Source organism: Nerophis lumbriciformis, linkage group LG28 (assembly GCF_033978685.3).
Source record: "Nerophis lumbriciformis linkage group LG28, RoL_Nlum_v2.1, whole genome shotgun sequence".
In the NCBI taxonomy this organism is placed as follows: domain Eukaryota; kingdom Metazoa; phylum Chordata; class Actinopteri; order Syngnathiformes; family Syngnathidae; genus Nerophis; species Nerophis lumbriciformis.
Genome location: NC_084575.2, coordinates 9,634,112 through 9,661,106, shown reverse-complemented (window position 1 = coordinate 9,661,106; position 26,995 = coordinate 9,634,112). Strand labels below are relative to the sequence as shown.

At 39.4% G+C, this 26,995-nt stretch overlaps 1 protein-coding gene across 2 annotated transcripts in view; it reads left to right on the top strand.

Annotated features, from left to right (window-relative positions):
* Positions 1-26,995, top strand: part of LOC133570836 (receptor-type tyrosine-protein phosphatase gamma-like) — a 519,637-nt gene that overhangs the window by 480,415 nt on the left and 12,227 nt on the right. For both annotated transcript variants that reach the window (XM_061923573.1, XM_061923574.1), the window contains exons 16-22: positions 6,461-6,557; positions 6,631-6,713; positions 6,782-6,916; positions 13,587-13,721; positions 17,535-17,707; positions 17,783-17,918; positions 21,079-21,225. In XM_061923573.1, the coding sequence (XP_061779557.1) occupies positions 6,461-6,557; positions 6,631-6,713; positions 6,782-6,916; positions 13,587-13,721; positions 17,535-17,707; positions 17,783-17,918; positions 21,079-21,225 (906 nt within the window). The remainder of the gene's footprint in view (positions 1-6,460; positions 6,558-6,630; positions 6,714-6,781; positions 6,917-13,586; positions 13,722-17,534; positions 17,708-17,782; positions 17,919-21,078; positions 21,226-26,995) is intronic.

Sequence of the window (26,995 nt, the reverse complement as noted above, 5' to 3'; positions counted from 1 at the left end):
ATGTGTTGCAATGTTAAGATTTCATCATTGATGTATAAACTATCAGACTGCGTGGTCGGTAGTAGTGGGTTTCAGTAGGCCTTTAAATTGTACAGTACAAATGTACCTGCATGTGTCCTTTCTCGTCCTCACCAGCACTTATGAATGCATCAGAGCGTTCATCCTGGGTCTGTTCCGCTGCAAGAATATATTGCTAAATCTTTTGAAGCAGCTGACTCAGCGCTGTCATGTCCCCCTTTGGAAAGCCTCTATGTGAGACGCGAGGGTAATTAGGGTGAAAGCTCCTCTTAATTGTGTCATTGCTCATTTGTCATGTGAATACAACTCTGTGATGAAATTGGTTGCTGACGTTTATTTCAAGAGGAGTAAAGAAAGTTTGCCAGTTCAATGGTGACAGAAACAAACGTTATTTTCCCCCATCTTATGATTCAAGGAAGAGTTAGGCAGAGTTTAAGTTGTTGTCTCTGAGTTTAAACCTTGAGTGACTTCAATGAATCCATTTTTTGGTGAGTTATATGTTGCAAAAAGTCCCACCAAAACCATATTTTACAAAAGCCAAAGCCCTTTTTTCATAAGAAATAAAGTAAAGCCAATGAATGTCTTCTAGACACCAACAATATGATGGTAGAGAATAAATAATGTTAGTTTTACATGCATAAAACAATGTGAAATACGGATTAATTAAGAATTAAATATATAAATAAACATTTAACATCACTTTTAACTTTATTCAACACTCTTGTTGACAAAGATGGTGATGGGGGTGAGGCACACTGATGCAACCTTTTTTGTCCTTGCTTAGGAGTGCTTTTTTTTTTAATTCAATAGTGTTTCTCACCTTCTTTGTCAAAGTTTTGGCACTTGCAACTTTCTTCGGCTGGAATGTGGATTATTTTGCAGTCGTGCAGAGACTCAATCACCGACGTATGGATTCTTAGTTTGGACACTAAATGCCAGGAAATTACATTCAAACTAGTTTATTCCGTGGTTTGGTTAAACGTCTCCAAGGATCAGAACGTTTGTGATGGTTAACATCGCTTACAGAGAAAAAGGCCAAGTTCATTTTCTACAGCCCTGACCTCGCTCTTTGATGATAAAGTGTGGGTGTGTAATTTTCTATTATTATGTTGTGGCGATCAATAAAAAATATTCACCAAGCGAGACTTCATTTTCCGGGTTCAGGGTGACAGCGGCTCATCTTGGCGCCATCATCACTAAAGCAATCAAGTTGACCTACTTTTAACAGAACAACTTTTGAGGCACTTCAACTTCTGCCTCATCAATAACACATCTTACTGCAAATTATTTTGCCACTTGCCAAGATTTAATATTCTATTTCTAGAAATGTTGGTAACACTTTAGTATGGGGAACATATTCGAAGTAATAAAATACTTAATTTAGAGTTATTTGGACAGTAGGGGAACATATTCTAAGTAACAAAGACTTAATTTACAGTTATTTGGTTGGGGTTAGAGGGTTAGGGTTAGTAATGGTGAATATGTTCCCCATACTAAAGTGCTTATTGGTTGTATAATAAGGCCATGCAGAATAAGGCATTAATAAGTACTTAATAATGACTAATTAAGAGCCAATATGTTATAATTTGCATGTTAATAAGCCACTAATTAATGGTGAATATGTTCCCCATACTAAAGTGTTACCGAAATTTTAATAAAATGCTATTTACTTATTTTTAGTGATTGACTTTACATCATAATCTTAATTTTAGCAGGAATAATTCTATTTAGTCTGTTCGAGTTTAAAAATGTTAAAATTGAGAACAAATAAGATATTTTGGTTCTCCCCACATAGAAAATCGTGTTTAGAGATTCGGCAACATTGTGAGGATGCTTAATCTAAGAATTTCAAGTTGAATAATGCTTGTTCCCGGGATAAAATTGTTATTTCTACCCTTTCTACCTATTCAGTGGCCTAGTGGTTAGAGTGTCCGCCCTGAGATCGGTAGGTTGTGAGTTCATACCAAAGACTATAAAAATGGGACCCATTACCTCCCTGCTTGGCACTCAGCATCAAGGGTTGGAATTGGGGGTTAAATCACCAAAAATTATTCCCGGGCGCCGGACACCGCTGCTGCTCACTGCTCCCCTCACCTCCCAGGGGGTGAACAAGGGGATGGGTCAAATGCAGAGGACAAATTTCACCACATCTAGTGTGTGTGTGACAATCATTGGTACTTTAACTTTAACTTAACTTAAAAGTCCTGCTAATTTGTAGATATACAAATTTTAATTTAGGATGTCCTATCAAGTAAAATTAACCAGCTGCATAGACAGATAATTTCTGTTAGTTTTTATTTTTTTTTATCTTATATTTTGTCCGGTCTTTTTTGCAGTATGTGGCTTTGACGTGAGCGATGTCAAAAAACAAGATGTATCAGATGCTTACAAAACTGCTATCAGCAGGTGTTAGCCATTCTAAGTGGAGATGAACTCTGTTTTTTGAGCCAAGGCACATTTTTTGCGTTGAAAAAATCCGGAGGCACACCACCAGCAGAAATCATTAAAAAACAAAACTCGGTTGACAGTAAAAAGTCGTTGTCGCAATTGTTGGATATGACTTTAAACCATAACCAAGCATGCATCAATATAGCTCTTGTCTCAAAGTAGGTGTACTCTCATCAAATCAAATCAAATCAAATCAACTTTATTTATAGAGCACATTTAAAATTTACCACAGGGGTAGCTGTACAATGAGCAGGTTAAAAGATAAAACGAGTACCGAGCAAACACAACACAACACAAACAGAACACGATAAAAAATAAATAATTAAAATAGAATTAATAAAAACATAAAAACATAAAAACAGGATCACAGCAGGTGTATTATGGGGCGCCATTGCAGGATGGATATCACTCAGTGTTAAAAGCCATGGAATAAAAGTATGTTTTTAAGAGAGATTTAAAAACAGGAAGAGAGGAGGCTTGTCTAACACTCAGGGGTAGGTCGTTCCAGAGCTTGGGAGCAGCAACGGCGAAAGCTCTGTCACCTCTAAGCTTCAGCCTTGTGTCAGGGACCGTCAACAGCAGCTGATCGGCTGATCTTAAGGATCGGGTGGGGCAGTAAGGCTGAAGGAGGTCGGAGAGATAGGTTGGCGCGAGGTTGTTTAGACATTTAAAAACAAATAAAAGGAGTTTAAAATGTATTCGGTAACGCACAGGGAGCCAGTGAAGGGACGCTAAAATAGGGGTGATGTGCTCACGTCTGCGGGTCTGTGTTAGCAGACGAGCAGCAGAGTTCTGCACGAGCTGCAGGCGGGCCAGGGAGGCCTGGCTAATGCCAACATACAGGGCATTACAATAATCAAGACGAGTCGAGATAAAAGCGTGGATTAATTTTTCAAGATCATGTCTTGATAGAAGCGGTTTCACTTTCGCTATTTGGCGTAATTGATAAAAGCTTTTTTGAACGACGCTGCTGATTTGTTTTTCGAATTTAAAATCTGAGTCAAACTTTACCCCCAGGTTTGTGACAGAGTCGCTGAGATACGGGGTCAGAGTGCCGAGGTCAACGTTGGGGGAGGGAGAGCGACTTGGACCGAACAACATAACTTCTGTTTTGTCTTCATTTAGGCTCAGGAAGTTAGCTGAAAGCCAGACTTTGATGTCGTGCAGGCAGTCAATAAGACGTTGAACCGTGTTATTTTGTGCCATGGGAAAATAAATCTGGCAATCATCGGCATAAAAATGAAATGCAATACTGTACTTCCTAAAAATAGAACCAAGGGGGAGAAGGTAAAGCGCAAATAAAATTGGGGCAAGGATTGAGCCCTGGGGGACCCCATGTGGTAAAGGAGCTGTGGACGACATAAAACTGTCTACTTTTACACAAAAACTCCTGTCGGTTAGGTACGACCGGAACCAGTTGAGGGCGGCGCCCTTAATGCCCACATGACCTATCACATCACACCCTGACTTATTTGGACTTTTTTGCTGTTTTCCTGTGTGTAGTGTTTTACTTCTTGTCATGCGCTCCTATTTTGGTGGCTTTTTCTCTTATTTTTGGTATTTTCCTGTAGCAGTTTCATGTCTTCCTTTGAGCGATGTTTCCCGCATCTACTTTGGTTTAGCAATCAAGAATATTTCAGTTGTTTTTATCCTTCTTTGTGGGGGCATTGTTGATTGTCATGTCATGTACATTGTCTTTGCTCCACAGTCAGTCTTTGCTGTTGTCCAGCATCCTGTTTTTGTTGACTTTGTAGCCAGTTCAGTTTTAGTTTTGTTCTGCATAGCCTTCCCTAAGCTTCAATGCCTTTTCTTAGGGGCACTCGCCTTTTTTTTTATTTTTGGTTTAAGCATTAGATACCTTTTTACCTGCACACTGCCTCCCGCTGTTTCCCACATCTACAAAGCAATTAGCTACCGGCTGTCACCTACTGATATGGAAGAGTATTACACGGTTACTCTGCCGAGTTCTCGACAGCACCGACACTCAACAACAACACATCATTTGCAGACTATAATTACTGGTTTGCAAAAAATATTTTTAACCCATATAGGTGAAATTAGATCATCTCCCACGGCACACCAGACTGTATCTCACGGCCGCGGCACAGTGGTTGAAAAACACTGCTCCATGCTAACAACACCTGAAAACCTGCTCAGTGGCCTCGTGGTTAGAGTGTACGCCCTCAGATCGGTAGGTCGTGAGTTCAAACCCCGGCCGAGTCATACCAAAGACTATAAAAATGGGACCCATTACCTCAGCATCAAGGGTTGGAATTGGGAGTGAGATCACCAAAATGATTCCAGAGTGCGGCCACTACTGCTGCTCACTGCTCCCCTCACCTCCTAGGGGGTGGAGCAAGGGGATGAGTCAAATGCAGAGGGTAATTTCACCACACCTAGTGTGTGTGTGTGTGTGTGACTATCATTGGTAGTTTAACTTTAACACGGCTCATGGTCGTAGTTGCGACTGTCAAGTTGACCAAGTTTTTGCAGGACAACTTAAGCTCGTCGTTTCAGTACATAGAAGTTCTAACTTAGAGCAAATACCCAGGATGTGATGAAGTATTGTATTGGACGGGTTTCAACCATAGCAAAGACACTTGGAGGATCCCCCGGGCTACCTGTGAGTACTGTAATCTACAGTAGAACACACTTAAGGCTAATATATCAATCAATCAATCAATCTTTATTTATATAGCCCTAAATCACAAGTGTCTCAAAGGGCTGCACAAGCCACAACGACATCCTCGGTACAAAGCCCACATACGGGCAAGGAAAAACTCACCCCAGTGGGACGTCGATGTGAATGACTATGAGAAACCTTGGAGAGGACCGCATATGTGGGTAACCCCCCCCCCCCTCTAGGGGAGACCGAAAGCAATGGATGTCGAGTGGGTCTGACATAATATTGTGAGAGTCCAGTCCATAGTGGATCCAACATAATAGTAAGAGTCCAGTCCATAGTGGGGCCAGCAGGACACCATCCCGAGCGGAGACGGGTCAGCAGCGTAGAGATGTTCCCAGCCGATGCACAGGCGAGCGGTCCACCCCGGGTCCCGACTCTGGACAGCCAGCACTTCATCCATGGCCACCGGACCTGTGCCCCCCCCCTCAAGGAAAAGGGGAGCAGAGGAGAAAAGAAAAGAAACGGCAGATCAACTGGTCTAACAGGGGGGCTATTTAAAGGCTAGAGTATACAAATGAGTTTTAAGATGGGACTTAAATGCTTCTACTGAGGTAGCATCTCTAATTGTTACCGGGAGGGCATTCCATAGTACTGGAGCCCGAATAGAAAACGCTCTATAGCCCGCAGACTTTTTTTGGGCTCTGGGAATCACTAATAAGCCGGAGTTCTTTGAACGCAGATTTCTTGCCGGGACATATGGTACAATGCAATCGACAAGATAGGACGGAGCTAGACCGTGTAGTATTTTATACGTAAGTAGTAAAACCTTAAAGTCACTTCTTAAGTGCACAGGAAGCCAGTGCAGGTGAGCCAGTATAGGCGTAATATGATCAAACTTTCTTGTTCTTGTCAAAAGTCTAGCAGCCGCATTTTGTACCAACTGTAATTTTTTAATGCTAGACATAGGGAGACCCGAAAATAATACGTTACAGTAGTCGAGACGAGACGTAACGAACGCATGAATAATGATCTCAGCGTCGCTAGTGGATAAAATAGAACGAATTTTAGCGATATTACGGAGATGAAAGAAGGCCGTTTTAGTAACACTCTTAATGTGTGATTCAAAGGAGAGAGTTGGGTGGAAGATAATACCCAGATTCTTTACTGATTCGCCTTGTGTAATTGTTTGGTTGTCAAATGTTAAGGTGGTATTATTAAATATAAGAGTGTACAAGTGACTATGTGGCTATTGTTTCATGTTTTAAGGGTCAGTATTATTGTTTTGTATCAAATATAACAATGTTCGTCCGATGTGTATGTTTGACCAGGACATCAAATCATTAATTTGTTTTGTCTTCGTCTCTGCAGGAGGTCCAGCGCTCCACAGCAGACTTGAAAATCACAGCAGAACATTCCAATCATCCTGACAACAAGCACAAAAACAGATACATCAACATTGTGGCCTGTGAGTGTGCTGGGAAATAAGACAAAGCTACTAAATAAAGATACTGTTTAGGATGTATTGTTGATGTTTGCAGATGACCACAGCCGCGTGAAACTACGGGCTCTGGCTGGGAAAGACGCCAAACATTCCGATTACATCAATGCCAACTATGTGGACGTGAGTTGCAGCTCTTTAATCAGCAAAGTAGTTGTTACGCAACATCACACTAGCTGTCAATCATTCAGGGGTACAACAGAACCAGAGCTTACATCGCTGCTCAGGGTCCACTTAAGTCCACCTTTGAAGACTTCTGGAGGATGGTGTGGGAGCAGAACACCAAACTCATCGTCATGATTACCAACCTGGTGGAGAAAGGACGGGTACGTGTCCATATTGCATACTAATACTTCTCAACGTACGCTGTACAAAGTATACTTGGATATAGTAGATGCACTATCAACACATACATGATCGTAGGGGACGGCGTGGCAAGGTTGGGAGAGTGGCCGTGCCAGCAACCTGAGGGTTCCTGGTTCAATCCCCACCTTCTACCGACCTAGTCACGTCCAACACTTCACCCTTGCTCCTGATGTGTCGTGGTTAGGGACTTGCATGGCAGCTCACCCCATCAGTGTGTGAATGTGGAAATAGTGTCAACGCGCTTTGGTAGAAAAGCGCTATACAAATATAACCCGTCATTGTGTTAATATGTGCAACACAAGTGAGTACAGTTGACAGTGAACACATTTTGTTAAAAGCATGAATCTTTACTTTGATCAATATTAAGACTGACTTAATCTTCTTGAACATGAAATGAATGTAAATATAGTCTTACTGAAATATTTTTCTACTCCTCCATGATGACATTACTGATACAACTAATGCACCTTACTTTATTTACTTAATAACTAACTTACTTATTAAACCTACATATGTACGTACTGATTGATTTATTTACTCACTAACTTACCTATTTACTTATGTATTTATTGACTTTTATACTTACTATGTATTTATGTACCTAATTAGTTATGTATTTATATACCAGTACTTACTTGCTTATTTACATACATACTTACTTACGTATGTATGTGTTTACTTTGTAACTTATTTACTTACATACTTACGTATGTATTTATTTTACTTTTTAACTTCATTATTTACTTACATATTTACGTATTATTTACTTACTAACTTACATATCTACTTACATATGTACTTATTTGCTTATTAACTTACGTATCTACTTACATACTTACGATAATTTACTAACTTACTTAAACTTACATACATACTTATGTATTTATTTATTTACTTACTAACTTACTTATTTACTTTTGTATTTATTTACTTACATACCTACTTACTTATGTATTTATTTACTGTTACTTGCTTATCAACTTACATACTTAAGTACTTATGTATTTATTTACTCATTAACTTAATTATTTACGTATATATGTATTTACTTACTTATTTACTTACATACTTCTGTATTTATTTACTTACTCAGTTATGTATTTGTTTACGTACTTGCTTATCGACTTACAGGTATTTATTTATTTACTTACTAACTTACTTATTTACTAATGTATTTCTTTACTTACTAACTTACTTATTAAACCTACATATGTACGTACTGATTGATTGATTTACTCACTAACTTACCTATTTACTTATGTATTTATTGACTTTTATACTTACTATGTATTTATGTACCTAATTAGTTATGTATTTATATACCAGTACTTACTTGCTTATTTACATACATACTTACTTACGTATGTATGTGTTTACTTTGTAACTTATTTACTTACATACTTACGTATGTATTTATTTTACTTTTTAACTTCATTATTTACTTACATATTTACGTATTATTTACTTACTAACTTACATATCTACTTACATATGTATTTATTTGCTTATTAACTTACGTATCTACTTACATACTTACGATAATTTACTAACTTACTTAAACTTACATACATACTTATGTATTTATTTATTTACTTACTAACTTACTTATTTACTTTTGTATTTATTTACTTACATACCTACTTACTTATGTATTTATTTACTTACTTAGTTATGTATTTATTTACTGTTACTTGCTTATCAACTTACATACTTAAGTACTTATGTATTTATTTACTCACTAACTTAATTATTTACGTATATATGTATTTACTTACTTATTTACTTACATACTTCTGTATTTATTTACTTACTCAGTTATGTATTTGTTTACGTACTTGCTTATCGACTTACAGGTATTTATTTATTTACTTACTAACTTACTTATTTACTAATGTATTTGTTTACTTACTAACTTACTTATTAAACCTACATATGTACGTACTGATTGATTTATTTACTCACTAACTTACCTATTTACTTATGTATTTATTGACTTTTATACTTACTGTGTATTTATGTACCTAATTAGTTATGTATTTATATACCAGTACTTACTTGCTTATTTACATACATACTTACTTACATATGTATGTGTTTACTTTGTAACTTATTTACTTACATACTTACGTATGTATTTATTTTACTTTTTAACTTCATTATTTACTTACATATTTACGTATTATTTACTTACTAACTTACATATCTACTTACATATGTACTTATTTGCTTATTAACTTACGTATCTACTTACATACTTACGATAATTTACTAACTTACTTAAACTTACATACATACTTATGTATTTATTTATTTACTTACTAACTTACTTATTTACTTTTGTATTTATTTACTTACATACCTACTTACTTGTGTATTTATTTACTTACTTAGTTATGTATTTATTTACTGTTACTTGCTTATCAACTTACATACTTAAGTACTTATGTATTTATTTACTCACTAACTTAATTATTTACGTATATATGTATTTACTTACTTATTTACTTACATACTTCTGTATTTATTTACTTACTCAGTTATGTATTTGTTTACGTACTTGCTTATCGACTTACAGGTATTTATTTATTTACTTACTAACTTACTTATTTACTAATGTATTTGTTTACTTACTAACTTACTTATTAAACCTACATATGTACGTACTGATTGATTTATTTACTCACTAACGTACCTATTTACTTATGTATTTATTGACTTTTATACTTACTATGTATTTATGTACCTAATTAGTTATGTATTTATATACCAGTACTTACTTGCTTATTTACATACATACTTACTTACGTATGTATGTGTTTACTTTGTAACTTATTTACTTACATACTAACGTATGTATTTATTTTACTTTTTAACTTCATTATTTACTTACATATTTACGTATTATTTACTTACTAACTTACATATCTACTTACATATGTATTTATTTGCTTATTAACTTACGTATCTACTTACATACTTACGATAATTTACTAACTTACTTAAACTTACATACATACTTATGTATTTATTTATTTACTTACTAACTTACTTATTTACTTTTGTATTTATTTACTTACATACCTACTTACTTGTGTATTTATTTACTTACTTAGTTATGTATTTATTTACTGTTACTTGCTTATCAACTTACATACTTAAGTACTTATGTATTTATTTACTCACTAACTTAATTATTTACGTATATATGTATTTACTTACTTATTTACTTACATACTTCTGTATTTATTTACTTACTCAGTTATGTATTTGTTTACGTACTTGCTTATCGACTTACAGGTATTTATTTATTTACTTACTAACTTACTTATTTACTAATGTATTTGTTTACTTACTAACTTACTTATTAAACCTACATATGTACGTACTGATTGATTTATTTACTCACTAACGTACCTATTTACTTATGTATTTATTGACTTTTATACTTACTATGTATTTATGTACCTAATTAGTTATGTATTTATATACCAGTACTTACTTGCTTATTTACATACATACTTACTTACGTATGTATGTGTTTACTTTGTAACTTATTTACTTACATACTAACGTATGTATTTATTTTACTTTTTAACTTCATTATTTACTTACATATTTACGTATTATTTACTTACTAACTTACATATCTACTTACATATGTATTTATTTGCTTATTAACTTACGTATCTACTTACATACTTACGATAATTTACTAACTTACTTAAACTTACATACATACTTATGTATTTATTTATTTACTTACTAACTTACTTATTTACTTTTGTATTTATTTACTTACATACCTACTTACTTATGTATTTATTTACTTACTTAGTTATGTATTTATTTACTGTTACTTGCTTATCAACGTACATACTTAAGTACTTATGTATTTATTTACTCACTAACTTAATTATTTACGTATATATGTATTTACTTACTTATTTACTTACATACTTCTGTATTTATTTACTTACTCAGTTATGTATTTGTTTACGTACTTGCTTATCGACTTACAGGTATTTATTTATTTACTTACTAACTTACTTATTTACTAATGTATTTGTTTACTTACTAACTTGCATATTTACCTATGTACTTATAAATGTATTTACTTACTAACTTATCTAGTCAATCAATCAATCAATCAATCTTTATTTATATAGCCCTAAATCACAAGTGTCTCAAAGGGCTGCACAAGCCACAACGACATCCTCGGTACAAAGCCCACATACGGGCAAGGAAAAACTCACCCCAGTGGGACGTCGATGTGAATGACTATGAGAAACCTTGGAGAGGACCGCATATGTGGGTAACCCCCCCCCCCTCTAGGGGAGACCGAAAGCAATGGATGTCGAGTGGGTCTGACATAATATTGTGAGAGTCCAGTCCATAGTGGATCCAACATAATAGTAAGAGTCCAGTCCATAGTGGGGCCAGCAGGACACCATCCCGAGCGGAGACGGGTCAGCAGCGCAGAGATGTTCCCAGCCGATGCACAGGCGAGCGGTCCACCCCGGGTCCCGACTCTGGACAGCCAGCACTTCATCCATGGCCACCGGACCTGTGCCCCCCCCCCCCCCCCCCCCCCCCTCAAGGAAAAGGGGAGCAGAGGAGAAAAGAAAAGAAACGGCAGATCAACTGGTCTAACAGGGGGGCTATTTAAAGGCTAGAGTATACAAATGAGTTTTAAGATGGGACTTAAATGCTTCTACTGAGGTAGCATCTCTAATTGTTACCGGGAGGGCATTCCATAGTACTGGAGCCCCAATAGAAAACGCTCTATAGCCCGCAGACTTTTTTTGGGCTCCGGGAATCACTAATAAGCCGGAGTTCTTTGAACGCAGATTTCTTGCCGGGACATATGGTACAATGCAATCGACAAGATAGGACGGAGCTAGACCGTGTAGTATTTTATACGTAAGTAGTAAAACCTTAAAGTCACTTCTTAAGTGCACAGGAAGCCAGTGCAGGTGAGCCAGTATAGGCGTAATATGATCAAACTTTCTTGTTCTTGTCAAAAGTCTAGCAGCCGCATTTTGTACCAACTGTAATTTTTTAATGCTAGACATAGGGAGACCCGAAAATAATACGTTACAGTAGTCGAGACGAGACGTAACGAACGCATGAATAATGATCTCAGCGTCGCTAGTGGATAAAATAGAACGAATTTTAGCGATATTACGGAGATGAAAGAAGGCCGTTTTAGTAACACTCTTAATGTGTGATTCAAACGAGAGAGTTGGGTGGAAGATAATACCCAGATTCTTTACTGATTCTCCTTGTGTAATTGTTTGGTTGTCAAATGTTAAGGTGGTATTATTAAATAAATGTCGGTGTTTAGCAGGACCGATAATCAGCATTTCCGTTTTCTTGGCGTTGAGTTGCAAGAAGTTAGCGGACATCCATTGTTTAATTTCATTAAGACACGCCTCCAGCTGACTACAATCCGGCGTGTTGGTCAGCTTTAGGGGCATGTAGAGTTGGGTGTCATCAGCATAGCAATGAAAGCTAACACCGTATTTGCGTATGATGTCGCCTAGCGGCAGCATGTAAATACTAAAGAGTGCAGGGCCAAGAACCGAACCCTGAGGAACTCCGCACGTTACCTTAACATAGTCTGAGGTCACATTATTATGGGAGACACATTGCATCCTGTCAGTAAGATAAGAGTTAAACCACGACAAAGCTAAGTCTGACATACCAATACGTGTTTTGATACGCTCTAATAAAATATTATGATCGACGGTATCGAAAGCAGCGCTAAGATCAAGAAGCAGCAACATAGATGACGCATCAGAATCCATCGTTATGCTGAGGTAACGTTAGTCTAGCTAACATTACTGCAGTCCTGGTTGACATAAGAGGTAACGTTATTTTAGCCTAAAGGCTACAAGTGAACAGATATGGAAATTAACCGGCAACAGTTAACATTAGTTACTCACCGGCACTATCACTGGGACTGCAGGTTGAAGCAGAGGAAGAGGGGCGTGCTTCGTCATCTCTGTCGCTGCTTCTGCACGTGTCAAAGACACGACACGTTTCTCTAACCTTCAGGTTATGTACGACCTGAATATGTTTCAACATGTTTGTTGTACTGCTCCCCTTACAGGAAAGCAAAGCCTGGCAATAATTGCAGATAGCCGTTTCCTCGTCGTATTTCTTAGTAAAGTGAAGCCATGCCTTGGAGCGTTTTTTTCCGGTCCATTGTTGTTGCTGCTTCTGTATCTGCCGCCAAATGACTGAGCTACGTCATTTCCTGTGACACGGGATTCGAATAAAGAACCAAATCTTTTTTTTTTTTTACTAACGTGGCTTCGATAACGGGAACCGTTTCTCAGAAAGGGATTCAAATCCATGGAATCGGTTCTTTTCTTATCGAACAATCGGGAGAACCGGTTTTCGAACATCATCCCTACCCATATTATAATGCCAGCACCACTGTGCAAGACACAATTATCTTGTTAGACATATCAATACAACAATGTTTGTGTGTTGATAGTACATGTTGTTGCTATTCTAGCTGTACATAGACTACTCTGAAGTATATCCAAGTTTCTTTTCTGTGATGTTGTCCCTTGATACACTGTAAAAAAAAAAGATGATGTGTTGAAATATGTCTTCTTACAGAGAAAATGTGACCAGTACTGGCCTACAGAGAACAGCGAGCAGTACGGAAACATCATTGTGACGCTGAAAAGCACCAAAGTTCATGCTTGCTTCACGCTGCGACATTTCGTCATCAGGAACACTAAAGTCAAAAAGGTAAATAAAGCAACACTGCACTTGAACCTGTGATCAAACTAGAGAGAGAGCGATTATCAGCGCTGATATTTGGAATTTTGACGTATAGCATTATCTGCCTTTTTTTTTTTTTTTTTTTTACAACTACAACAGAACTCCTTTAGCAGATACAATATCTACACAGGGTTTCCCCTTAATGTAACTGAATGTGGCTCACGTCCACAGCATTTTCATGACTGCCACACTTTGAAAATACGTTGGGTTTTTTTACTTGAAAACAAATGTAATTAATATATATACAGGTAAAAGCCAGTAAATTAGAATATTTTGAAAAACTTGATTTATTTCAGTAATTGCATTCAAAAGGTGTAACTTGTACATTATATTTATTCATTGCACACAGACTGATGCATTCAAATGTTTATTTCATTCAATTTTGATGATTTGAAGTGGCAACAAATGAAAATCCAAAATTCCGTGTGTCACAAAATTAGAATATTACTTAAGGCTAATACAAAAAAGGGATTTTTAGAAATGTTGGCCAACTGAAAAGTATGAAAATGAAAAATATGAGCATGTACAATACTCAATACTTGGTTGGAGCTCCTTTTGCCTCAATTACTGCGTTAATGCGGCGTGGCATGGAGTCGATGAGTTTCTGGCACTGCTCAGGTGTTATGAGAGCCCAGGTTGCTCTGATAGTGGCCTTCAACTCTTCTGCGTTTTTGGGTCTGGCATTCTGCATCTTCCTTTTCACAATACCCCACAGATTTTCTATGGGGCTAAGGTCAGGGGAGTTGGCGGGCCAATTTAGAACAGAAATACCATGGTCCGTAAACCAGGCACGGGTAGATTTTGCACTGTGTGCAGGCGCCAAGTCCTGTTGGAACTTGAAATCTCCATCTCCATAGAGCAGGTCAGCAGCAGGAAGCATGAAGTGCTCTAAAACTTGCTGGTAGACGGCTGCGTTGACCCTGGATCTCAGGAAAAAGAGTGGACCGACACCAGCAGATGACATGGCACCCCAAACCATCACTGATGGTGGAAACTTTACACTAGACTTCAGGCAACGTGGATCCTGTGCCTCTCCTGTCTTCCTCCAGACTGTGGGACCTCGATTTCCAAAGGAAATGCAAAATTTGCATGGTTGGGTGATGGTTTGGGGTGCCATGTCATCTGCTGGTGTCGGTCCACTCTGTTTCCTGAGATCCAGGGTCAACGCAGCCGTCTACCAGCAAGTTTTAGAGCACTTCATGCTTCCTGCTGCTGACCTGCTCTATGGAGATGGAGATTTCAAGTTCCAACAGGACTTGGCGCCTGCACACAGCGCAAAATCTACCCGTGCCTGGTTTACGGACCATGGTATTTCTGTTCTAAATTGGCCCGCCAACTCCCCTGACCTTAGCCCCATAGAAAATCTGTGGGGTATTGTGAAAAGGAAGATGCAGAATGCCAGACCCAAAAACGCAGAAGAGTTGAAGGCCACTATCAGAGCAACCTGGGCTCTCATAACACCTGAGCAGTGCCAGAAACTCATCGACTCCATGCCACGCCGCATTAACGCAGTAATTGAGGCAAAAGGAGCTCCAACCAAGTATTGAGTATTGTACATGCTCATATTTTTCATTTTCATACTTTTCAGTTGGCCAACATTTCTAAAAATCCCTTTTTTGTATTAGCCTTAAGTAATATTCTAATTTTGTGACACACGGAATTTTGGATTTTCATTTGTTGCCACTTCAAATCATCAAAATTAAATGAAATAAACATTTGAATGCATCAGTCTGTGTGCAATGAATAAATATAATGTACAAGTTACACCTTTTGAATGCAATTACTGAAATAAATCAAGTTTTTCAAAATATTCTAATTTACTGGCTTTTACCCAGTGTTGGGACTAACGCGTTACAAAGTAACGCGTTACTGTAACGCCGTTACTATCGGCGGTAACTAGTAATCTAACGCGTTATTTTTTATATTCAGTAACTCCGTTACCGTTACTACATGATGCGTTACTGCGTTATTTTGCGTTATTTTTTATGTAGTATCGGCTAGAAACTGAGAAGATCTGAGTGTCGCTGCTGAAGAGGCGACAAAAAAGAGGCGCGCCGCGCGCTGTCTGTGTGTACGTGTGTGTGTGTGAGCGTGTGTGTGGGGGAGGGGGCGTGTCTGTGTCTACTATCAAGACGTCATGGCGAACCCCGAAGCCGAGTTTCTTAAAATGGAGATATTTTCAGTACGTTTCTTTTATCGACCACAAAGAAAAGAACATTTTAGCTGAATGTAAGTTTCAAATATGCTGAAACAGCGACAAAAACAACATGCTTCGACGAAGCTAGTAAAGAGACACACTCACCTCCACCTCCAACAGCGGCTGGATTTTAATGAGGCTCTGCACACTGAAGGTACACACACTCTGTCAATTCTCTTATATACTCTTTCATTTTAAACTTTTAGAGTGTTTGATTATCACATCACTCTAAATGTTTAGACTATAAAGTTCACAAACCTAAAGAGGGATACTAGTGGGCCAGGCTAATATTTCCTTTTCTCTAAACTAAGTGGGGAAATGTGTAGAGTGTTCTGGGCTTCAGACATGATTTTATTTCAGAATTCCTTGAGAAAACGCCTGGTTAGGCTTTATGTATGTAGTGTGTGCCTTTCTTGTTTTACAGCTATGTTGTTATTATGCTGTTTGTTACTTATGTATGTTAAGTTGCAGCTATTTAAAATAGTTTTGTCAATTTGTTCTGGTCTGAAACAAATTGGCCCTTTAAAACATATCTTTGTCTTTGTGTGTTGTATGTAGAGCACATTGCTTAGCAGAGTTCAATGATGCAAATGCATGTCAAGTTGAACAACAGATTGTATTATTCTCCAGTGCAATAACAGTACTAAAATTAAGGCTAAAAGGGCATTAAATGGGGCCTTAAAAAAATTAAAAAATATATATATAAGTAACTAAATAGTTACTTTTCACAGTAACGCATTACTTTTTGGTTTAAGTAACTGAGTTAGTAACTGAGTTACTTTTGAAATAAAGTAACTAGTAACTGTAACTAGTTACTGGTTTTCAGTAACTAACCCAACACTGCTTTTACCTGTATATATATATATAGTGGCGCCCCCAGAAGAAGTCAAAGTCTGACGCTATTTTTAACTTTTATTACCAATCTTATGAGTGCAAACACTTTCGTCTCCGTTAGTCCGCGCTTCCCCAGACACACAACAGTGCACAATTTCCCTCAAAAATAAAATTTCTGAAGAATTTAAATGTATTAAACAATTTAAACAAGGTAAAGTCTTGTTTTAGGAAGCACTGACGAGCAACAAATGTGCTAATGTTTTTCTATAGTTAAAGCTATTTTGTAGTATCTGCCAGGAGATTATTATTCGCCAGAATTTGTCTGTCATGTCAGCCAGTTTGCTAGTTAGTTAGAAATACAGCACAAAAAGTAATGTTTGTATTTGATTAAACTTTCAGTCATTGGGATAAGAAACAGGTTATTAGATTTTGAGGCTGATCTGGATCACCGTCTGGATTATGCTTTTTTTTTTAAGATTCTTTACTACTGGAAGACTTTAAAGAAATCGGACCTGGTGGAGGTCTGCGCTGTCCGAGTGCTTTTGTAGATACAAATGCATGCAATCATTTGTATGTGCAGGATACTTGCTTGATTATTCTATATTTTATTTTATTGTGATCTTATACATTTTATTTCCTGCAGACGCAAATTGCAGCAATTGTTTGGACTAAATTCATTCTGTGCTAATGACAACAATACACAACGCTGAGGCCCAGTGTGTGTTCTGAGGTGTGTTGCTGTGTTTCAGGGTCAGAAAGGGAATCCAAAAGTCAAACTGAACGAGCGCATGGTCATTCAGTATCATTACACTCAGTGGCCTGACATGGGCGTGCCAGAGTACACCCTCCCTGTCCTCACCTTCATCAACCGCTCATCAGCGGCCCGCACCCCGGACATGGGCCCGGTCCTGGTGCACTGCAGGTAGTACTGGGGACTTGAAATGAAGATGAATTATGACATTGGAAATGTGCTCATGTTGCTTTGTGCTGGCCTCAGTGCAGGCGTAGGTCGCACAGGAACCTACATCGTCATCGACAGCATGCTGCAACAAATCAAAGACAAAAGCACAATCAGCATTCTTGACTTTCTAAAACATATTCGCACACAGCGCAACTATCTGGTCCAGACCGAGGTGAGCAAGAAGTCGTAAGGTCACACACTTGACTTGTACAAACCCCGTTTCCATATGAGTTGGGAAATTGTGTTAGATGTAAATATAAACGGAATACATGGATTTGCAAATCCTTTTCAACCCATATTCAATTGAATGCACTACAAAGACAAGATATTGATGTTCAAACTCATAAACTTTATTTATTTTTTGCAAATAATAATTAACTTAGAATTTCATGGCTGCAACACATGCCAAGGTAGTTGGGAAAGGGCATGTTCACCACTGTGTTACATCACCTTTTCTTTTAACAACACTCAATAAACGATTGGGAACTGAGGAAACTAATTGTTGAAGCTTTGAAAGTGGAATTCTTTCCCATTCTTGTTTTATGTAGAGCTTCAGTCGTTCAACAGTCCGGGGTCTCCGCTGTCGTATTTTACGCTTCATAAAGCGCCACACATTTTCGATGGGAGACAGGTCTGGACTGTAGGCGGGCCAGACCTGTCAACCCGCACTCTTTTTTTACGAAGCCACGCTGTTGTAACACGTGCTGAATGTGGCTTGGCATTGTCTTGCTGAAATAAGCAGGGGCGCCCATGAAAAAGACGGCGCTTAGATGGCAGCATATGTTGTTCCAAAACCTGTATGTACCTTTCAACATTAATGGTGCCTTCACAGATGTGTAAATTACCCATGCCCTGGGCACTAATGCACCCCCATACCATCACAGATGCTGGCTGTTCAACTTTGCGTCAATAACAGTCTGGATTGTTCGCTTCCCCTTTGGTCCGGATGACACGATGTCGAATATTTCCAAAAGCAATTTGAAACGTGGACTCGTCAGACCACAGAACACTTTTCCACTTTGTATCAGTCCATCTTAGATGATCTCGGGCCCAGAGAAGCCGGCGGCGTTTCTGGATGTTGTTGATAAATGGCTTTGGCTTTGCATAGTAGAGCTTTAACTTGCACTTACAGATGTAGCGACCAACTGTATTTTTGAAGTGTTCCTGAGCCCATGCGGTGATATCCTTTAGAGATTGATGTCGATTTTTGATACAATGCCGTCTGAGGGATCGAAGGTCACGGTCATTCAATGTTAGTTTCCGGCCATGCCGCTTACGTGGAGTGATTTCTCCAGATTCTCTGAACCTTTTGATGATATTATGGACTGTAGATGTTGAAATCCCTAAATTTCTTGCAATTGCACTTTGAGAAACGTTGTTCTTAAACTCCATCCATCCATCCATCCATTTTCTACCGCTTATTCCCTTTTTGGGGTCGCGAGGGGCGCTGGAGCCTATCTCAGCTACAATCGGGCGGAAGGCGGGGTACACCCTGGACAAGTCGCCACCTCATCATTCTTAAACTGTTTGACTATTTGCTCACGCCGTTGTGGACAAAGGGGTGTACCTTTTTTGGGAAGCTGTTTTTATACCCAATCATGGCACTCACCTGTTCCCAATTAGCCTTCACACCTGTGGGATGTTCCAAATAAGTGTTTGATGAGCATTCCTCAACTTTATAAATATTTATTGCCAGCTTTCCCAACTTCTTTGTCACGTTTATTTATTTAATAATACCACCTTAACATTTGACAACCAAACAATTACACAAGGCGAATCAGTAAAGAATCTGGGTATTATCTTCCACCCAACTCTCTCCTTTGAATCACACATTAAGAGTGTTACTAAAACGGCCTTCTTTCATCTCCGTAATATCGCTAAAATTCGTTCTATTTTATCCACTAGCGACGCTGAGATCATTATTCATGCGTTCGTTACGTCTCGTCTCGACTACTGTAACATATTATTTTCGGGTCTCCCTATGTCTAGCATTAAAAAATTACAGTTGGTACAAAATGCGGCTGCTAGACTTTTGACAAGAACAAGAAAGTTTGATCATATTACGCCTATACTGGCTCACCTGCATTGGCTTCCTGTGCACTTAAGATGTGACTTTAAGGTTTTACTACTTACGTATAAAATACTACACGCTCTAGCTCCGTCCTATCTTGTCGATTGCATTGTACCATATGTCCCGGCAAGAAATCTGCGTTCAAAGAACTCCGGCTTATTAGTGATTCCCAGAGCCCAAAAAAAGTCTGCGGGCTATAGAGCGTTTTCTATTCAGGCTCCAGTACTATGGAATGCCCTCCCGGTAACAATTAGAGATGCTACCTCAGTAGAAGCATTTAAGTCCCATCTTAAAACTCATTTGTATACTCTAGCCTTTAAATAGCCCCCCTGTTAGACCAGTTGATCTGCCGTTTCTTTTCTTTTCTCCTCTGCTCCCCTTTTCCTTGAGGGGGGGGGGGCACAGGTCCGGTGGCCATGGATGAAGTGCTGGCTGTCCAGAGTCGGGACCCGGGGTGGACCGCTCGCCTGTGCATCGGCTGGGAACATCTCTACGCTGCTGACCCGTCTCCGCTCGGGATGGTGTCCTGCTGGCCCCACTATGGACTGGACTCTTACTATTATGTTGGATCCACTATGGACTGGACTCTCACAATATTATGTCAGACCCACTCGACATCCATTGCTTTCGGTCTCCCCTAGAGGGGGGGGTTACCCACATATGCGGTCCTCTCCAAGGTTTCTCATAGTCATTCACATCGACGTCCCACTGGGGTGAGTTTTTCCTTGCCCGTATGTGGGCTTTGTACCGAGGATGTCGTTGTGGCTTGTGCAGCCCTTTGAGACACTTGTGATTTAGGGCTATATAAATAAAGATTGATTGATTGATTGATTGAGTGTTGCTGGCATCAAATTCTAAAGTTAATGATTATTTGCAAAAAAAAATGTTTTATCAGTTTGAACATCAAATATGTTGTCTTTGTAGCATATTCAATGAATATGGGTTGAAAATGATTTGCAAATCATTGTATTCCGTTTATATTTACATCTAACACAATTTCCCAACTCATATGGAAACGGGGTTTGTAGATCATAACAGTATATCATGAAATGATCATCATATATGTCATCAAATTGTCACTATGAAGATAATTAAGTCATTATATAGGTCATAAAATCATCACCATGAAATTGCCGTCATTTAGATGACGAAATCTTCGTCATGCAGATCCTTAAAACGTCATTGTGTAAATCCCGAAATCATCACGTAGATCATGAAATCATCATCATGTCGATCATAAAATGGTGCTGCTGTCCTGCAGGAGCAGTATGTGTTCATCCACGATGCTCTGATGGAGACCATCTTCAGCAGAGAGACGGAGGTGCCCGCCTGGCAGCTGCACAGTTACGTCGGCAGCATCCTCGCGCCCAACTCTACGGGCCGCACCCGCCTGGAGAAGCAGTTCCGAGTGAGTACGAGCTGCGTGGCGTCTCGTTACAATAAACTCTGTTACAATCTTAGACAGTACTCGCCGTCACATGTTCATCAATTTAAGTCAGGTAAATCATTTTGATTGATTAATCATCTATAGAGCACTTTTTCTTTTTTTTAAGTGCTGCACAGACCATCCATCCATCCATCCATCTTCTTCCGCTTATCCGAGGTCGGGTCGCGGGGGCAGCAGCCTAAGCAGGGAAGCCCAGACTTCCCTCTCCCCAGCCACTTCGTCCAGCTCCTCCCGGGGGATCCCGAGGCGTTCCCAGGCCAGCCGGGAGACATAGTCTTCCCAACGTGTCCTGGGTCTTCCTCGTGGCCTCCTACCGGTGCCCTAAACACCTCCTTAGGGAGGCGCTCGGGTGGCATCCTGACCAGATGCCCGAGCCACCTCATCTGGCTCCTCTCGATGTGGAGGAGCAGCGGCTTTACTTTGAGCTCCCCCCGGATGGCAGAGCTTCTCACCCTATCTCTAAGGGAGAGCCCCGCCACCCGGCGGAGGAAACTCATTTCGGTCGCTTGTACCCGTGATCTTGTCCTTTCGGTCATAACCCAAAGCTCATGACCATAGGTGAGGATGGGAACGTAGATCGACCGGTAAATTGAGAGCTTTGCCTTCCGGCTCAGCTCCTTCTTCACCACAACGGATCGATACAGCGTCCGCATTACTGAAGACGCCGCACCGATCCGCCTGTCGATCTCACGATCCACTCTTCCCTCACTCGTGAACAAGACTCCGAGGTACTTGAACTCCTCCACTTGGGGCAAGATCTCCTCCCCAACCCGGAGATGGCACTCCACCCTTTTCCGGGCGAGAACCATGGACTCGGACTTGGAGGTGCTGATTCTCATCCCAGTCGCTTCACACTCAGCTGCGAACCGATCCAGTGAGAGCTGAAGATCCTGGCCAGATGAAGCCATCAGGACCAAATCATCTGCAAAAAGCAGAGACCTAATCCTGCAGCCACCAAACCGGATCCCCTCAACGCCTTGACTGCGCCTAGAAATTCTGTCCATGAAAGTTATGAACAGAATTGGTGACAAAGGGCAGCCTTGGCGGAGTCCAACCCTCACCGGAAACGTGTCCGACTTACTACCGGCAATGCGAACCAAGCTCTGGCACTGATCATACAGGGAGCGGACTGCCACAATCAGACAGTCCGAAACCCCATACTCTCTGAGCACTCCCCACAGGACTTCCCGAGGGACACGGTCGAATGCCTTCTCCAAGTCCACAAAGCACATGTAGACTGGTTGGGCAAACTCCCATGCACCCTCAAGGACCCTGCCCAGAGTATAGAGCTGGTCCACAGTTCCACGACCAGGACGAAAACCACACTGTTCCTCCTGAATCCGAGGTTCGACTATCCGGTGCTGCACAGACTTAAAATAAATAGAAAATGAGTGCATGTGTCAAATGTACATTTTAACACAGCAAGATAAAATACTACATTAGCAATTATATCGTAAAAAAAAGTGTGATAGATATTGCATAAAAATAATACAACACACACACATTGTCGCTAGCACTGTGGTGCACTTAGAGTTAGAAATCACAAAATTCTTTAACTTTTAAGAGCCACTGAAAATAAAAAATAAAATCTACTCTACCTTGATGTATCTTCTTTTGCGTGCAGCAGGAGGGGGGAGGCAGTGTCGACAACGCTGTGGATACTTCCTGACTGTTTCCAACCGTATATCGTTTGTCTAGCCCATTCTTTGGACTCATAATGAGCAAGCAAAACTAAAAAAAAAAAAGGCTAAAGAACGTTTAAAACCACACAAAGTAGCAATTAGCAAAGTAGCTAACTGAATGAGAAGTGATCAGCCTGCCCACATTGGATGTGCTGCAGGCACACAATGGGTCGATGAAATGTTAGTACACAGACAAGGTTTGTGCAACAAAGCATGTTTTTATTTGGTCTAAGATTCATTCATAATTTGAAAAATAAGTCAAAAGAGGGATTTGTAAATCGATGGATGTCATTGTTTCATTGTTAACTCATGTTTACACTTCAGTTGACAATGGTGGCTCTCACAGTTTATAAACATATTACAATGGCGAAAGGTTCACCCTGGAACAGACCATATGTATTCCTGTAATTTTCTTCTCAAATGTACTAAAGTACCGCATTTTCTGAACTATAAAGTTCACTGATATATAACCCACGGCCACTAAATAAATTTTTTTTTTTAATTATATATTAGCCGCACCAGAGTATAAGTCACAGATATATACAGTGGGGCAAAAAAGTATTTAGTCAGCCACCGATTATGCAAGTTCTCCCACTTAAAATGATGACAGAGGTCTGTAATTTTCATCATAGGTACACTTCAACTGTGAGAGACAGAATGTGAAAAAAAATCCAGGAATTCACATTGTAGGAATTTTAAAGAATTTATTTGTAAATTATGGTGGAAAATAAGTATTTGGTCACTTCAAACAAGGAAGATCTCTGGCTCTCACAGACCTGTAACTTCTTCTTTAAGAAGCTCTTCTGTTCTCCACTCGTTACCTGTATTAATGGGACCTGTTTGAACTGGTTATCTGTATAAAAGACACATGTCCACAGCCTCAAACAGTCAGACTCCAAACTCCACTATGGCCAAGACCAAAGAGCTGTCGAAGGACACCAGGAAAATAATGGTAGACCTGCACCAGACTGTGAAGAGTGAATCTACAATAGGCAAGCAGCTTGGTGTGAAAAAATCAACTGTGGGAGCAATTATCAGAAAATGGAAGCCATACAAGACCACTGATAATCTCCCTCGATCTGGAGCTCCACGCAAGATCTCATCCCGTGGGGTCAAAATGATCATGAGAACGGTGAGCAAAAATCCCAGAACCACACAGGGAGACCTGGTGAATGACCTGCAGAGAGCTGGGACCAAAGTAACAAAGGTTACCATCAGTAACACACTACGCCGACAGGGAATCAAATTCTGCAGTGCCAGACGTGTCCCCCTGCTTAAGCCAGTGCATGTCCAGGCCCGTCTGAAGTTTGCCAAAGAGCACATGGATGATACAGCAGAGGATTGGGAGAATGTCATGTGGTCAGATGAAACCAAAATAGAACTTTTTGGTATAAACTCAACTCGTCGTGTTTGGAGGAAGAAGAATCCTGAGTTGCATCCCAAGAACACCATACCTACTGTGAAGCATGGGGGTGGAAACATCATGCTTTGGGGCTGTTTTTCTGCTAAGGGGACAAGTCGACTGATCCGTGTTAAGGAAAGAATAAATGGGGCCATGTATCGTGAAATTTTGAGCCAAAACCTCCTTCCATCAGTGAGAGCTTTGAAGATGAAACGTGGCTGGGTCTTCCAGCATGACAATGATCCCAAACACACCGCCCGGGCAACGAAGGAGTGGCTCCGTAAGAAGCATTTGAAAGTCCTGTAGTCTCCAGACCTCAACCCCATAGAAAATCTGTGAAGGGAGTTGAAAGTCTGTGTTGCTCGGCGACAGCCCCAAAACATCACTGCTCTCGAGAAGATCTGCATGGAGGAATGGGCCAAAATACCAGCTACTGTGTGTGCAAACCTGGTAAAGACCTATAGTAATCATTTGACCTCTGTTAATGCCAACAAAGGTTATATTACAAAGCATTGAGTTGAATTTTTGTTATTGACCAAATACTTATTTTCCACCATATTTTACAAATAAATTCTTTAAAATTCCTACAATGTGAATTCCTGGATTTTTTTTTCCACATTCTGTCTCTCACAGTTGAAGTGTACCTATGATGAAAATTACAGACCTCTGTCATCATTTTAAGTGGGAGAACTTGCACAATCGGTGGCTGACTAAATACTTTTTTGCCCCACTGTACATTTTGTTGTTAAATGAGTTATTTACATATTTTTGTAAATGTTTATTAATACACCTTAATTGTTGTCAAACTGTGTCTGTAACACAGCAGTAAAACAGCTGATCAAACAAAACAGAAGTCATCGTCACGGACCCACTAGCTGCGGAAGGTAGCTCTCCAATCAGCTAAACAGACTAAATAACTCCTTGTGACATTTTGATGAGATTACTGAGGAATGTGTGAAAACTGAAACAATACAAAAAGAATACCATAGTAAGTTGATAATACTAACACAGACACTTGTAAAAGTGTTAGAATAGTAGCTAATGCTAACAACGTTTGCTTGCTAGTATTACGATAGCATGTACAAATGTAAATGAAAACACTACGACAGACATCACACAAGAAATCATATGTAGAGAAACGCTATGGAAGATTGGAAGACGGAACTTTACTTGTACTTCCGGTTTAAAGCACTGAACAGTGGCGTAGTGGTTAGAGTGTCTGCCCTGAGATCGGTAGGTTGTGAGTTCAAACCCCCGCCGAGTCATACCAAAGACTATATTACCTCCCTGCTTGGCACTCAGCATCAAGGGTTGGAATTGGGGGTTAAATCACCAAAAATGATTACCGGGTGCAGCACAGCTGTTGCCCACTGCTCCCCTCACCTACCAGGGGGTGAACAAAGGGATGGGTCAAATGCAGAAGACAAATTTCACCACACCTAGTGTGTGTGTGAGACAATCATTGGTACTTTAACTTTAAATACTGTAGGCGTTATAGACATCTGCCTATTACCTGACACCTGACATGTTAGCTACTTCTCTTTGTTTATATGTTTATAATGTCTATTTTCTATTTCCTGCTGGATCTACTCTCTATTTTATGCTGCTGCTGTCACATATACTGTATATACTGTAATATTGTACATGGTCATTGGTATATATTGTATATACGTTATTGACATAATATAATATATCTGTATATATATTATTCTGTACACATATGTATATATTCGTATGCATGTTAGATTTTTTTATCGCCTTATTAGTCTATTTATACCTGCATTGTCCTTTCCATCCTTACACTTTCCATCATTGTAACTGAGCTACTGTGTTGAACAATTTCCCTTGTGGATCATTAAAGTTTGTCTAAGTCTAAGTCTAAGTTCACGAGTCCAAAAGATGGTGCCATACCACAAACAATAACACACCTTGTCAATGTATTTGCATGTGTTTTATGAAAACTATTTGCATTATGGCTTTTAGCAAAGGAAATCCATAAGCCGCAGGTTACAAAGTGTAGGGAAAAAAAGCAGGGGCTTACAGTAAACGCTGTGATTAACACCTTTATTCAAAGAACTGCTAACTCTCCTGCAGTCGACACAAATAAATAGCCAGGATCTCTAATTAGCGCAGAGTTGATAAACATTGATATTACCAGCTGTGGCTGTAGGCAAACTCTTGTTTTTGTTTAGTTTTTTTAAGATGGGCGGTCAGCATCTCTGCATGCACTTTAAAATGTTATTAGGCTGTTGGTGTAAAAGTCTCGCATGTTATTTGTCGTACTGTTGTCAAGGCTATAAATGCAGTTTGCTCCTCACTGCTGTTACAACATTGGTTGTGTTGCTGCTGTGTTGTACTTCATATACAGCTCTGTATTCCTTTACTTTCTCATGCACGCCACATGATTTTTAAAGCTGAATTAACTTACTATATGACATGAGTTTTGACATGATTTGACAATTTTGTGAAATTATCGGCCCATTTCTAAATTACCTTTTGTGTCAAAAATTTTGGAGAAATGTGTTTTGGCGCAACTACAACCTTTTTTAGATGAAAATAGCACTTTAGATCCATTTCAGTCTGGATACAAAGCTTTGCACAGTACTGAATCTGCACTTTTAAAGGTTTTTAATGATTTGCTTTTAAT